Raw genomic sequence first — 16,254 nt, 5'->3', positions numbered from 1 at the left:
GTATCAATAGTTTCAGACCCCCCCTGCCAACACTGACAGCAATGACCCCTATATTGAGGTGTAAACAAATGTCCTGTATAAACACCTATATAAATGTATAGACTCAGCCATACTGGAACGGATCAAATCAAAATTCTCATGAAAAAATAAGCCACCCTGATGGATAGTCAGCATCAGCAGAAATAGGTTATACAATAAGAGAAAGAAAAAAACATGAGGGAAAGGTCCCAGCAAAGGAAGAAGTCCCTTCAAAGCATAAACAAGCAGATCAGACATCTTGTAAAGTCCTCTGAAGCTAATTACAAAACTAAATTAGCATCCCTAGCTAAGGAAAATCACAAAGCATTCTTTAGCTACATCCGAAATCAAAAAGGAAGGCCCATCTTTGTGCCGAAGTAGGTGTGGCAGTAAGACCTATACTGTACCTGAGCACATTGCAAACCTGCTAATGAACAGATTTGGGGAAAACTTCATCCTCCTGCCCCCACCAGTCAAACCCATAACATACCTGTCACCAATCCTCTGCCTACTAGTATCTCCAGAGAGCAGGTCATAACCACATTCTCCAAGGCCAAAAACACAGCCTCTGTGGGACAGGACAATATCCCAGGCTGCTTATTAAATGGTCTAAAACAGGAGTTAGCAGACCCACTGAGCACGCTCTTTAATCTCAGTCTAAGCAGTGATTTTATCCCAGCTGAGTGGAAAACAGCAACCATAATCTCCTTGCACAAAGGAGACCCCTCAACTGAGCCCAGGAACTCTGGACTCATAAGCCTAACCAGCCTTATCTTCAAAGCCTTGGAGAGAATCATCATGGACCTTGTTAACAAGGATATAGCTGACCTTCAAACTCTTGACCTGACCCAGTTTGGCTTCATACAGGGCAGATCTTACCTGCTAAACCTGATGGACTTCTTTGAGAATGTCACCAAGGCTCTGGATCAAGACAAAACAGTTCACACTGCCTATCTTAACCTAGCCAAGGCCTTTGACACAATCCCTCACTCAGACATCATTGAGAAACTCTCCCAACTGGGGATTGACCCTTACGTCACTAGATGGGTTACCCAGCAAAACACATACAGTCAAAACTAGGGATGCCAACTCTGCTAGCATACCTGTTACCACTGGTGTTCCAGAGGGATCTGTGCTACGCCCCCTGATGTTTCGTACCTATTTTTCAGAAGTCCAGGTGAAAACAGATGGCCTATGGCTGACCTAGTTTGCCGATGACTGCAAACTGGGTGCAATCATCGAATCCCCCAAAGATGTCAACATACTACAAAATTGGCTTACACAGACAAATGGTTGCTGTCAAAGCCAAGGACTTGAAACAAATGCAAGAAAAATGCATTATCATCTCCTTCGGCAAAGGAGAAACCCATGCTAATTGCAACATTAATAATACCCCTCTAAATTCAAACCCAATGGTGAGAGATTTAGGAACGTAAGCTGATAGCAGCCTTAATTTTGATCAAGTGTCCATAGTAGTAAGCAAGGCCTTCAGCATTGCACACCTCATAAGCAAGGCTATAGCATTCAAAGCTAAGGAGGTTAAAACTCTCTTGTACTCGGATCTCATCAGACCAATAATAGAGTAGAATGCTCCCTTCTGCATGTACCTCACCAGACATTGGCAGCAACTGGAGAGACCTCAGAGGTTTCTCACCAAGAAAATTCAGAGCCTACAACACGTCCTACATGGACAGACTGAAGGCTCTATCACTTTACTCAGTATTGTACAGATTAATTAGAGGTGACTTGTGACTGGCCGACAGAGCAGTCTCAGACCCTGCCTTGATGAAGCTGCTACACAATTGTACAGATTAATTAGAGGTGACTTGTGCCTGGCCGACAGAGCAGTCTCAGACCCTGCCTTGATGAATCTGCTACACATCAACAAATTAGATGGGACAAGAATCACTCACTCTAGGGATCTTAACCTAGCCTGCAATATTAACAGGACATGCTGGAGAGACATATACGTCTCCTACAGGTCACCAGTCCTCTGGAACAAACTCGTAAATCATGTAAAACAGAGCACCTCAATGACCCTATTTCATTGTAACCTGGACAGATGGATGAGAAATCATAAATTTACACTACAGGTTTCATCTATGTCCCTCTTAGACAGGGGCAGCCGGTGCTGATCTTAGATTCATGAGCAAACATAGACTATATATCTTGGTCCATAAGGGAACAAGGGTATAACATGGCTAGGTTTGTAGAGGCCTTATGTCCAATAGTCTAGTAATCTCCTATGATAAAATAGCACTCAACAGTGATTTAACTTATCCAAAATGAAGTTATCTACTCAGCCAGTAGATATCGTCAGCATACTAGCAAACAAATTCAGTGCAAATTTCACTCCCAAAACAGCTGTACAAAGGCAATGTATCCCATGGAATCTCAAAGCCTATATCATAATGAAAGAGCATTTGCTAACTGAAAAAGATGACAGGCTTAAAAGACAAGGGCACCCAGGAGAGGCTGGAAGCAATGTCCCTTTATTCAGGGTTCTACAGACTCCTTAGGGGCAATCAGTGCCTTGCTTTTTGGGCCATTAGAGCTCCAGTAGTCCAAGACTTCTTATATCTCCACAAATCTAACAGTCCCACTAAGACTAAAATCAGGGATCTGAACTTCCTTCAACAAATAAGGAAAAGAAGGTGAAGAGACAGATTTGTTATGCAACACTTAATCCTTCTCTAGAACAAACATCCACTCCAAATTAAAGACCAACTCCCACTCGCTTCCTTCAAAAAAAAACAAAAAAAAAAAAACAAAACAAACAGACAACAAAAAAAACAAACAAACAGACAACTGGATGTGGATCCACAAATACACTGGGTTGTTGCATCTTGAAAAAGGAGATAATGCCTAAGTCTGGTTGCTGGCCTGGTGTAAGTGGCTACTGGGCTCAGTTGCCTTGTATTTTGTAATTTCTAGGATTTCTATGATTCAGTGATTTGATGCAATTGTTTCTTTCACATCCAAACATGTGCGTCTTGCGAAACAAATACATTCTTTAAACGTGCACTATTGGTCATGTTTGATCAGTAATACTAGATGTATATCACTACACAATGCAAGACAACAAACTTTCACTTTTTATACACTATGCTGCAAAAAAGGTTTTACTTTACATACAGTGCCAAAACAAAGGTTTGAGATTACTCACAACTGTACAACAAATGTTTCACTTTACACACTGGGCTCCAACAAAGGTTTCAAATTACACACAACTGTACAACAAATGTTTCACTTTACTCACAACTGTACAACAAATGTTTCACTTTACACACTGGGCTCCAACAAAGGTTTCAAATTACACACAACTGTACAACAAAGGTTTCACTTTACACACAACTGTACAACAAATGTTTCACTTTACACACAACTGTACAACAAAGGTTTCACTTTACACACAACTGTACAACAAAGGTTTCACTTTACACACAACTGTACAACAAATGTTTCACTTTACACACTGGGCTCCAACAAAGGTTTCAAATTACACACAACTGTACAACAAATGTTTCACTTTACACACAACTGTACAACAAATGTTTCACTTTACACACTGGGCTCCAACAAAGGTTTCACTTTACACACAACTGTACAACAAAGGTTTCACTTTACACACTGGGCTCCAACAAAGGTTTCAAATTACACACAACTGTACAACAAATGTTTCACTTTACACACAACTGTACAACAAAGGTTTCACTTTACACACAACTGTACAACAAAGGTTTCACTTCACACACTACAGTGCAGCAAACGTTTCTCATTATTCACTAAAGTTTTCACTTTGCTCACTGCATTATAACAAAAGTTTTGTTATTACACTGTGGTACAGCAACGTTTTTTTTACTAAAACTGTGCTACAACAAAGGTTTCATATACACAACTGTACAACAAAGGTTTCATATACACAACTGTACAACAAAGGTTTCATATACACAACTGTACAACAAAGGTTTCATTTTACACACACTGCATTACAACAAAGTTTTCATGTTATACATTACAGTACAACAAATGCTTTACTTTACACATTGGACTTCAACAAAGGTTTCAAATTATACATTAGAGTGCACCAAAGTTTTCACATTACTTACTAAAGATTTCACTTTGCTCACCGCACTATAACAGCAGCTTACTACACCCTGCGGTACAACAAAGGTTTTACTAAATGAACTGTGCTACAATATAGGTTTCACTACACATGGCTGACAGGTAAGTGACAATGCAATACAAAGGTGATTCTTCAATGGACTTACATGAGATCTGGACGAAAGTGATGAATAAGAGCACAGAGTGCAAGGCCGCTTTTCCACGACTTGGTCAGATCTGTTACATTAACATTCTTGTACCTTGCTGTATGATGTCGACACCATTTTAACAGTCCGTCATAACCACCTGCAGAATCTGAAAGGAGAAGAAAGCATCCATGAGAACTTTGCTTCATGTCAGTCGTTAAACATGCAGTACCAGAAAAAAAATATTGTTGCTCAAATGAAATAGCCCTTCAATCTCATTAAAATTGTGTCTTCCAGTAGGCAGCGTGGTAAATGCATCATTATCCATTATTATACATTCAGGTTCATTATGGTTCCAAAATACCCTTTAAAGGGCTACCAAGGACTTCATCAAGGAATAACAATTTGTCACAGAAATGCAAAATAGGCTTTAACTGAGATCACACCATTCTATGTGAGAAAAAATTTAAGAAATGGTGTGTTGGTCCAGTAACAGAAAATAGAAAGACACTGGAATGCAGACTTGATGTAATACAGTTTAATGGACCAACATAGGTTCTGCAATTACTCAGGCTTTTGAGCTGGTATAAGCCCTTCTTCAGGAGTTAAGTTACTGATGCTAGATGTTGAGTCTTTTGGCTTTTCCCGGTTAGGGGTCGCCACAGTTGAACTCCGGTCCGCTAATGATTGGTAGATGATTTTTACATGCCGAGTTACCAGCCCTGATGCACAACCTTCAACGAAGGTATGCCCATTCACGCATGTCTCCACGCAGAAGACGCTCTAGCTGAGAATCGAACCGGTCAGCGTCTTACTATGAGGTTAGATACAGTGCTTAAATATCCACTTGTGCCTAGAAAGGGGAGTACATCACTTATTCCCAACTGGCTAAAAAAAAAAGAAAACTTGAAGAATGCTAGTGTGGAAAAATGTGCAGTTCATACTATGTGCCAGAGACACTGTGTGTTTGTGTGTATGTGGTGTGGGTGTGGGTGTGGGTGTGTGTATGTGGTGGTGGGTGGGTGTGGGTGTGGGTGTGCAGATGCTCTCATGAGAAAGAAAGGGAGAGACTAAAATTTTAGAAGACAGGGTCATGACATGCTATGAAAATCAAAGTTTGGTATACTGCATTAGAATTTGTTTATTTAGCAGATAAGATAAAATTCAGATAGACTGCTCTGACTTTTAATGACAATAAATCTCAAAACAAAAGATGTGCATGGAGATTAGTTAAATCCAGACAATGAGAATTAAAATAAGAAGTTATAATTTGTAAGTTGCTAGTTTCTCTAAACAAGAAATCTTTGTGAGACAGAGGTTTTGGTTAACAGAAGATATAAATTAGAAATAATATCCAGGTCACAATGATGAGAAAGGCAGGGACGACCAACAGAATAAGATACAGGGTTAGAATATATGGATATGCTATGCAGTCAATACGCTCCACAGGCTGTGGTTTAGTTAACTGAGAGAAAGAAAAAAGGGGAGGGGCAGGAAGAAACTAAAATGGTGTTATGTCAGCCCAAGGTTCTGAAAAACAGCAGAATTGGATAACATTTTGTTATGCTGTTAAAACTGTCTGAACATTAAGGCCTTACTGACTGTTAAGATTATAGCTACTACTATTCCTGACCAGACTGTTGTCTTATGTGAAAGTAACTATTTTCCTGTAATGAATAAAATATGGGTGCTAAAGTATAGACCCCAATAATCTTAACAGTGTTAAAAATTCTGAAATAACAGTTTGAATTCAGAGTAAATCATGAATCACGCATTACAGAAAAATATAATCTGTTATTCTTTTGTATACCTTATCTATGTCCACTGTTAGCTTCTCAAAATCAAATGTTAGGTGTTTCCTCATAAAACCAATATCCAGGTTTAAACCACTGACTGTCAGAAAAATTGAATTAACTTGATCTCTATTGTTCTTCTTTCCAAAGGTGTGTGGATATGTCTTTTAAGAGCCATAACCATCACATCTGATACAGAGTAATCAGACTGGGAAAAATGTGCTGATACTGGCTTGTTAGTCACTTTATTTGTAATTGTGGACCTATGAGAATTTGTCCTAGTTCTGAGTAACTGGCCTGTGTCTCCTACGTAATCTGTCTCTGGACATTTCCTGCATTTGATTAGATAAACCACAGTTTTGAATGTGCGTGAAAACAAACCTTATACTTGGATGGTTAACAGTTCTGTGCCACGATGGACTATGTTCTTTTCTGCTCTGTGTGCTTCTGAGAAGAAGATTCTTTAGATTTAGTAGTTATTTAAATAACAGCAGTGGGAGTGTGTTAAAAATGTCTTTCAACTTGTTATCCCCTCTAAACATTGGCCCTTAAAAATTTTGCACATTTTTTTTAAATTCTGAATGATATGCTGTCATTAGTGGAAGTCCGTCACAGGATTCCTGTCTTTATACTGAAGCAGTTGTTCTAATAATAGTTGTACTGCTCTGTCTACAGTCTACAGCTCTGTCAATCTGACCTTGAGCAAACATGGCTTCTTTCAGCTGTGCCTGCTGTGTGTCTCTTTCTGCCTCACTAGAAGAAATCTGGTGATATTGTTGTGCTGGACTGTAAATAACCAACTTCTTTGTGTGGCTGGGACGGTTACTGGATAATCTGTCAGATGGTTTCCTGAAGACACATCTGTAGACACATCTGTAACATTCCATTTTGTATAGTAACTTTAGCAACAAGGAAGGTTACATTTAAAGCCAAGTACTCCAAAAAGTGTTTAATAGATGGATGGATTCTGTTTAGTGTTTGGTGGAATTCCTTAAGAGAGGTGATGCTTTGTCTCCAGATTATAAATAATCAAAAAAATGGAAATAAGTGAGTGACCTGCAGGTGCAGTGTTGTAGAAATTCCTTTTCTAAGCTTACCATGTAGAGTTTTGCATGTTGTGGAGCCATTCTGGTGACCATTGCAGTGTCCATAGTCTGAAGATGTTTCCCATTAAACGTAAAATTATTTATCAGAATAAATTCCATAAATTGTCCCACTATATCTGAAGTAATGTTGCGATGATCAGTTTACTCTTGTAAGAATTTGAGGCAAGTAATAATTACATCTTCATGTGGGATGTTAGTGTAGTGTAGTATAAAATCCATAATCTGGCAGAATGCGAAGGAAAGGGCTAGTGTCTTGAATATAGTTGTCTCATTGATGACTGGTTTCAGAATTTTCTCACAAACTCAGAAATGCCTTCCAGCAGGGTTCTTTTGCAGATACTATTGGTCTTCTTTGATTTCCTGGCTTATGCATTTTTAGTAGCATACAGAAAACTCATGGCCTAAGCTGGTTTGGAATGAGGTCAGTAAGTTTGTCCTGGATGGAATTTGGGAAGAATTTAATAAGGGTTTTAGTTCTTTTATGCACCAGTGAGTTGGATCTTCTGTCAGCTGTCTGTCGTACGTGTGATGAGTGAGTTGGATCTTCTGTCAGCTGTGTGTCGTACATGTGATCAGTGAGTTGGATGTTCTGTCAGCTGTCTGTAGTACATGTGATCAGTGATTTGGATCTGCTGTCTATAGTACGTGGGATCAGTGAGTTGGATCTTCTGTCAGCTGTCTGTCATACATGTGATCAGTGAGTTGGATGTTCTGTCAGCTGTCTGTAGTACGTGTGATCAGTGAGTTGGATCTTCTGTCAGCTGTCTGTAGTACATGTGATCAGTGAGTTGGATCTTCTGTCAGCTGTCTGTAGTACGTGTGATCAGTGAGTTGGATCTTCTGTCAGCTGTCTGTAGTACGTGTGATCAGTGAGTTGGATCTTCTGTCAGCTGTCTGTAGTACGTGTGATCAGTGAGTTGAATCTTCTGTCAGCTGTATGTAGTACGTGTGATCAGTGAGTTGGATCTTCTGTCAGCTGTCTGTAGTACGTGTGATCAGTGAGTTGGATCTTCTGTCAGTTGTCTGTCGTACATGTGATCAGTGAGTTGGATCTTCTGTCAGCTGTCTGTAGTACGTGTGATCAGTGAGTTGGATCTTCTGTCAGCTGTATGTAGTATGTGTGATCAGTGAGTTGGATCTTCTGTCAGCTGTCTGTAGTACGTGTGATCAGTGAGTTGGATCTTCTGTCAGCTGTATGTCGTACATGTGATCAGTGAGTTGGACCTTCTGTCAACTGTCTGTCGTACGTGTGATCAGTGAGTTGGATCTTCTGTCAACTGTCTGTCGTACGTGTGATGAGTGAGTTGGATGTTCTGTCAGCTGTATGTAGTACATGTGATCAGTGAGTTGGATCTTCTCTCAGCTGTCTGTCATACATGTGATCAGTGAGTTGGACCTTCTGTCAACTGTCTGTCGTACGTGTGATCAGTGAGTTGGATCTTCTGTCAGCTGTCTGTCGTACATGTGATCAGTGAGTTGGACCTTCTTTCAGCTGTCTGTAGTACATGTGATCAGTGAGTTGGATGTTCTGTCAGCTGTCTGTAGTACATGTGATCAGTGAGTTGGATCTTCTGTCAACTGTCTGTCGTACGTGTGATCAGTGAGTTGGATGTTCTGTCAGCTGTCTGTAGTACATGTGATCAGTGAGTTGGATGTTCTGTCAGCTGTCTGTAGTACATGTGATCAGTGAGTTGGATCTTCTGTCAGCTGTCTGTAGTACATGTGATCAGTGAGTTGGATCTTCTGTCAGCTGTCTGTAGTACATGTGATCAGTGAGTTGGATCTTCTGTCAGCTGTCTGTAGTACATGTGATCAGTGAGTTGGATCTTCTGTCAGCTGTCTGTAGTACGTGTGATCAGTGAGTTGGATCTTCTGTCAGCTGTATGTAGTATGTGTGATCAAACAGCTGTCTATTAGCTTCAGTTATATAGTTAAAACAGTTCTGGATAATCAGTGCAGACCACCCTTTGTCTGCCTTTTTATAATGATATTATTGTTGGATTGCAAGGACTTTTCTGAGGAAGAAAGGTTGTAACAGGTCTGTCTTTGTACATTAAGGATTCAATGACTTTGTCTGAAACAGTCAGTATAGCTAACCGACATTGCATCGTGTCCACTTGGAGAACTGAAGGTGAAAAAAATTTATTGTACTTGGTGTTTGATATTATCTGTGTTATTTTGTATTTCTTTATTACAAAAGAAGTCTCAACCCACAAAAATATTCCTCAGTTTCTCCACAAAACAAACTGCACTCTTATCAAGTGGTTTAGTGAGGCAAAATGAAAGGACCAAGAATTCACTGGGAGTTAGTGTGGTACGAAAGATTAACAACAGAGGGATGCCTAGGTGTTAACGGTTCTTGTCCTGCAGTGCTGTTAGCCATCTCCTAATTGTTTAACAAAATGGCATGTTGAAGGTTGTGTAGTTTTTTTCTTCTTTTTGGACAGATCAGTTTTTCTACAGTCTGTTATAATTCATATTTATTTCTTGCAGAAAGACATTTGGCACAGCAGACATCCTTTCTACGAAGGACACTGTTATGGTACTGTTTCTGTAAGAGATTCTTTTTTGCACAAAATGCATGAATCATATAATTTCTCAGCTTCTCAGAGGTCCTTCTGTAGAGCTGTTCTACATAAACAGAGGTGTAGGTATTCCTCAGGGGATTCATTATAGATAAGCCTTTGGTGTTCATGTTACCAGGGAGAGGGAGTATTCTGAGCAATGGGTTTCAAATAGTAAGGGGGTCTTTCATTAACAGGTACAGGTCTACCCTACGAAAACACAAAGAAGAAAACATTTCTTACAAAGCCTTCAAGCCCTTCATACTTGGTACTAGGCTATCGGCCCTAGGGCTTATACAAGCCTAGCCATAACAATTCCCTGGCTATTTCTTCCCACAGTATTTACTTCATAGTTGCCTTTGTTGGGAATCTTTGTACCTTCTCCAACTGTATCAGGTGACACATGTTAGTAGATTATAGAAAGTATAGTTAAATGACAAACCTGACAAAACTATATATTAAATTGTAGATGTGCGACTACGCTTAGTGTTGCAGTAGTGATAACATCTGGGACTTCTGCCACAGAAGTCCCTCCCAGCATACAGTCTGACTTTGCAGGTGTTTCATACTTCCTCCTCCAGGCTGAGCAGCTGCCCTCAAGCCCTCCACCTGGACATCAACACATCTGTGGTATAACAAGGATGCCCATCCACACCATCATTCTTTTTTTTTTTTGCCCTTGTCAGCTCTAGGGGGTCTGGTCTGAGAGCAAAGCATAAGTCACCCAGATACAATATGGCCCCAGGAATGGAAACGCAACCAGAAGGATCCCCAAAGCTCCCTCTCTGTATTCTAGGTCAACCTGAGGGGAATGTGTCTTGTAACAGAGAGGGAAGTAAGCAGGTAGGTGACTGGGTACCCACTGGAACCTTAGGATAGCTATGGGCAATGAAGCAGACAGACAGAAGGAGGGAAACAGTCCTGCATCCATGAACATACTGCAGCATCTACAGTTGTAATGAAGTCTGAAAACAATTTTACTGTATTAATCATATCATTCATTGCTGCAGTCGGCATAACACTTGGGAAGATTCCCACATCTTCTGGATGGCTAGCCCTGAGAAGCTGTGCTTTGTAAAAGACCCTGTAGCATGGCTGTGGCAAATCTTGTCCTAGATCAAGAGGTAATGTCCAGGTAATAATACCTGAATGTAGTGTGGATAGCCCATTAGCATAGTAGACAGCATCGTTGCCTTACAGCAAGAGGTGGTCTGGTTCAATTTTCAGCTGGGGTGCCTTCTGGGTAGAGTCTGCATGTTCTCCCTGTGTTCACGTGGGTTTTCTCCAGGTGCTCCAGTTTCCTTCCACACACCAAAGACATGCAGTAGGTGGAATGGACACTAAATTTCTATTAGGTGTGAGTTTGTGTAGTATGGAAGAACAACTGTGGTAGGGATACACACCTGGCAGTGTGAAACGTGGCTCTACATAATTGCCACTGTTGAAGTGACAGCCCAATCCCATGTGCAAAAATGTGAAAATGGGGTGATGGTGTGGATGGGTCATCAGGTAGCTGCTTACAAGATGGCCTGCATGCTGTTTCCTCTAAGGAAGTCAGTAGGCAGTAGTGGCTACTCTGGCTCAAGTGGACTGGTCTCTCACATGCCCTGATACAGTCTTCCCACAGAAATAGTAAAACGAAGGAGATGCAGTCAGGCAGCCATTTCAAAAAGGAACCTTTTAGAGACTTCCGATCATCCTTCCCTTTTACTGTTCTGATTTCTTTTCTCCTTTAGTCCTTTCAGGGTAAAATGTCAGTTGCTTATGCACACCAAGGCTGGTTAAGATCCATAACCTCCTTGTGTTGTGATACAGAGTAGAACACAGGAAGGTGAGTGCTCTGATTTACAGAAATTTCAGTCACTACTTTGGACATGAAGGTGGAATTGGGACAGAGAGAGGTACACTGTCCTTGTGGAAGATTAGAAAGGTTTATATGCAAATAATGGCCTGTGGTTTTCATATCCTTCTGCTAGATGCAAAGCTCACTAAAATGGCAGTTTTTCAAGTTAAACATTTGGGTGGTGCACTGAGACCAGTTTAAAATGTGGTAAAGACTAACACATAAATGAAGGCCAATGTTGGACAGATTACCTTCCTGGGGGTCCTCAGATGCAAGGCCCCATTTAAGAAATTGCTTTAATGGTAACACAGTGTAAAAAAAAATAAAAAGGTGGTTTAGACTGCAGACAAATGTGCCTTCAGTGAGGCTTAAGACAATCCTGATTTACAGATATATGGAGGTAATTAAGGATCTAGGGCACTGACCTATTGCTAAGGTTCCAAACCCTCTCTATGGCATGAAAAGAAGAGTCTCTTCCATTTTGCTTGGTAAGATTTCCTTGCATTAGGTCTCTTAGCTTCCCTTAAGCTAGAAAACACATCCTCTGAAAACATATGTCTAAAGGGTTGAGATCTAAACCATCCAAGCTGTCAGCCTTGAGGCCTTCAAGTTGGGGTATAAGAGTGGCCACTTGGTCAAGAGGTCTACATACTACGGCAGCAGAACAGATTCTGTCCTTATCATATTTAAAATGAGGAAGAATCAATGCTGTCTTAGCAAAAGGGTGCTTTAGTAACACATATTACACTGATGGAGAAGAGACATGAAAGGAAAATGACAGACAACACCTGTCCAGCGTAATGAAAAGACATCTGTTACCCAGGGCCTGGGGTTGGGGTCCCGTTCTCAGCTGTTTATTCACAGACAACACCTGTCCAACGTAATGAAGAGACATCTGTTACCCAGGGCCCGGGGTTGGGGTCCCGTTGCAACATTTCTCAGCTGTTTATTCACAGACAACACCTGTCAAATGTAATGCAAAAACATCTGTTACCCAGGGCCTGGGGTTGGGGTCCCGTTGCAACATTTCTCAGCTGTTTATTCACAGACAACACCTGCCAACGTAATGAAAAGACATCTGTTACCCAGGGCCCGGGGTTGGGGTCCTGTTGCAACATTTCTCAGCTGTTTATTCACAAGCAACACTTGTCCAGCGTATTGAAAAGACATCTGTTACCCAGGGCCCAGGGTTGGGGTCCCGTTGCAACATTTCTCAGCTGTTTATTCACAGACAACGCTTGTCCAGCATATTGAAAAGACATCTGTTACCCAGGGCCCGGGGTTGGGGTCCCGTTGCAACATTTCTCAGCTGTTTATTCACAGACAACACCTGTCCAAAGTAATGAAAAGACATCTGTTACCCAGGGCCTGGGGTTGGGGTCCCGTTGCAACATTTCTCAGCTGTTTATTCACAGACAACACTTGTCCAGCATATTGAAAAGAGATGTTACCCAGGGCCCGGGGTTGGGGTCCTGTTGCAACATTTCTCAGCTGTTTATTCACAGACAACACTTTTCCAGGATATTGAAAAGACATCTGTTACCCAGGGCCCAGGGTTGGGGTCCTGTTGCAACATTTCTCAGCTGTTTATTCACAGACAACACCTGTCCAGCGTATTGTAAAGACATCTGTTACCCAGGGCCCTGGGGTTGGGGTCCTGTTGCAACATTTTCTCAGCTGTTTATTTTCTGGAGAAGAAAAAAGGTCTGTCTCTGGCAGACCCCATTTGTGTACCCTATTTTGAATCCATTAATGAGTGTTTGTCTCAACTGATTTACAGACAGACTGTTCTCTTGAGAAAGGATGTAGTGTATCCTGAGGGTCATGCCTAACTGCTGCATTAAGCATCATGACTCCACGGCTAGTCTGCACAAGAGGCATGACCGAGTGCCTCCCTCATCACTGTGGTGTTGTCTGTGGGATATGCAGGATCCCTGACTGCCAAATCTGTTTGAATGCTTTTATGGGTAAAAGTAATGCCATCACCTCCTTGATATTGATGTACTTTTTTCCTCCAAATCCTGTCCTGTGCCCTTTGGATCCTGAGTTTACCTGAGTGATCCTTAAGCTATGTTTGCAGACTGTAGTGACTGTCTGGGTGTATGGGCCAAGTCTGAATGAATCACTGAATCAAACTTTACTCGGCCAAGTCTGAATGGAATCCCCGAGTCAAACTTTACTGGGCCACATCTTGCTTCAAAACTGTGGTACTGTTTACCCTGGCTATAGGTATATTGAGGTAAGTATCCTTCAGCTTTAGGGTAACTGTGAAAGGCTGTGGGAAATGGAAACACAGTAACAACTTGCATAGAGACACAGTAACAACTTGAATTGAGACACAGCAACAGTTTGCATAGAAACACAGTAACAACTTGAATGGAGACACAGTAACAGCTTGAATGGAGACACAGTATCAGCTTGAATGGAGACACAGTAACAGCTTGAATGGAGACACAGTAACAGCTTGGATGGAGACACAGTAACAGCTTGGATGGAGACACAGTAACAGCTTGGATGGAGACACAGTAACAGCTTGAATGGAGACACAGTAACAGCTTGAATGGAGACACAGTAACAGCTTGAATGGCGACACAGTAACAGCTTGAATGGAGACACAGTAACAGCTTGAATGGAGACACAGTAACCGCTTACATGGAGATACAGTAACAGCCTGAATGGAGGCACAGTAACAGTTTGGATGGAGATACAGTAACAGCTTGCATAGAGACACAGTAACAACTTGAATGGAGACACAATAACAGCCTGAATGAAGTCACAATAACAGCTTGAATGGAGACACACTAACAGCTTGAATGGAGAGAGAGTAACAACTTGAATGGAGACACAATAACAGCTTGAATGGAGACACACTAACAGCTTGAATGGAGAGACAATAACAGTTTGCAGGTTATCATCTTGAAGTTTAGCACTTTTAGAAAATGGTTTATTCTTGGAAGTTTCTATCACATGATCGAAAATTGTAAACGGCGAACGTGTATTGAGTGAACCCAATTGGTCAAAATGTCGCGTGCGTAACACGGAAATCGCCGTAGTGAATATTTTCCCTTTACTTCAGTGCAGTGTGATCTTGGAGTAGGAATATTTAAGTAGCGGGGTGTGGGGTGGATGGGGGCTTTCCCCCTGCCTACAGTGTTTAGGTAAGTATAGTTTTTTTATTTTTATTGTTTTATTATATTTTCGAAATTTTAAACATTGCTCATATGGTGTCGACCATATGGTGTTTGATGTTTGAAACTTTCGAAATAATAATATAGACCCTACTCTTGGTAAGTCTTAATACTGGCCTTTACAGTCCATACTTTACTATGTCCTCCTGCTCTGATCCTCTTTCTATACCTCCCTGTTTCATAAGGTCTAGTACCTTATGTTTGATTACCTGACTACATTTGTTGGATACTTGGAGGCCACCTGTCAGTCTTTGTGTTTTTTATTATAATGTGAAGCCTTTATCCCTGCCTTAAGATTCTTATGACCCACGTATCTTGACTGATTTTCTCTTATTCTTTTATAAACAGTCCTAGACAACCTTTTTTTTTTTTTTTTGGTGGGAATAGGCAAAGAAGGAGGGTATGGTGAGGGTGTAGGCTATAGTAGGGTTTGAAGTTGGAGAGAGGGAAGAGTTCTGCTGAATCTTAGGTGTTCAGTTAGGGAGTTTCGGTCCTTAGGGCCTCAAGCTTTTCTCTTTGGACCATTTGCCATTTTCTCCTGAACTATCCTGTATCCCTGTTTGGCTGCTTGCCTTTGCCTTGCCTGCAGTGGAAGTGCAAGTCTTAGTGGGATAATTTTGGCTGTATCTGGCAGGGGAAAGTAACAGACTGTATTGTCTTCCCTTTTCCTCCAGCTTCTTAAACACCTAGTCATAGGAGGCCAAAACAGCAGCTCCTTTACTAATGGGGCCTTCAGAATCTCTGCTTCCTTCTGATTTGGCAACAGCTGGGTCCTCAGTGTGACATGTTTCCTAATAACTCACCCCACTGCTACCACCCTGAATGACACATCTACAACATCACAAGCACTTTTGATGCTGTGCTTGCTAACCTGGAAGGTGAGATTGTACAAGTCCAGTACTTTGCCTTCTCTCTGCTCAGTCTTGTTGTTAAGTATGGGAGATGTTAACATATGAATTCAGGGCCCTGAAGGGCTTTCTTCCCAAATGGTGCAGTACATTTAATTGTAATTGGGAAGGAGATTCTTGACTGAAGCTCCAATAAACTCCTCACTGCAATCCATGGAGACCATAAACTGAACCAACTAGGTTCTTGTCTAAGTATTAATGGGAATCTGCAACCCTGTAAAATAATCAGGCTTGCTAGCAGCAGGGGACTGAGAACCTTCTTCTAAAGATGCATTGCTGAATGCATCCTCCAAGGCTTCAGTAAGTGGAGGAATAGCTAAGGGGTTTGGCTTTGGTAAACCCAGAAATTCTCCACATATTTTCTGGAGTCCCTAAATCTTAGACTGTTGTTCAAAGAAATCCTTCATTCTGCTGAAGGTGTCTCCAAATGAGAAATCATTTGGTGAGGAGGCAGAGGACAGGGTATCCTCACTGTCTGATACACAGGAAAAATGAGAAGGCATCTAATCAAAGGGGGATTTTTAATATTTTGCTTTTCAAGTTAGGTACCCCTATGATGATTACTCTGATGATGGTTCTGTTTT

At 41.2% G+C, this 16,254-nt stretch overlaps 1 protein-coding gene across 4 annotated transcripts in view; it reads right to left on the bottom strand.

The window, feature by feature from the left end:
* Positions 1 to 16,254, bottom strand: part of LOC122806293 (F-actin-monooxygenase mical1-like) — a 1,110,237-nt gene that overhangs the window by 385,149 nt on the left and 708,834 nt on the right. For 3 of the 4 annotated variants that reach the window (XM_044076589.1, XM_044076591.1, XM_044076590.1), the window contains exon 12: positions 4,290 to 4,437. In XM_044076589.1, coding sequence (XP_043932524.1) covers positions 4,290 to 4,437 — 148 coding nt within the window. Of the gene's footprint in view, positions 1 to 4,285; positions 4,438 to 16,254 lie in introns of those variants that run through there. The other variant, XM_044076592.1, reaches the window with a different exon arrangement.

This window comes from Protopterus annectens, chromosome 7.part0 (assembly GCF_019279795.1).
Source record: "Protopterus annectens isolate FY-2018-M chromosome 7.part0, PAN1.0, whole genome shotgun sequence".
NCBI lineage: Eukaryota > Metazoa > Chordata > Ceratodontiformes > Protopteridae > Protopterus > Protopterus annectens.
Note: the sequence above shows the minus strand (reverse complement) of the source record. Positions and strands in the feature narration are given on the sequence as shown.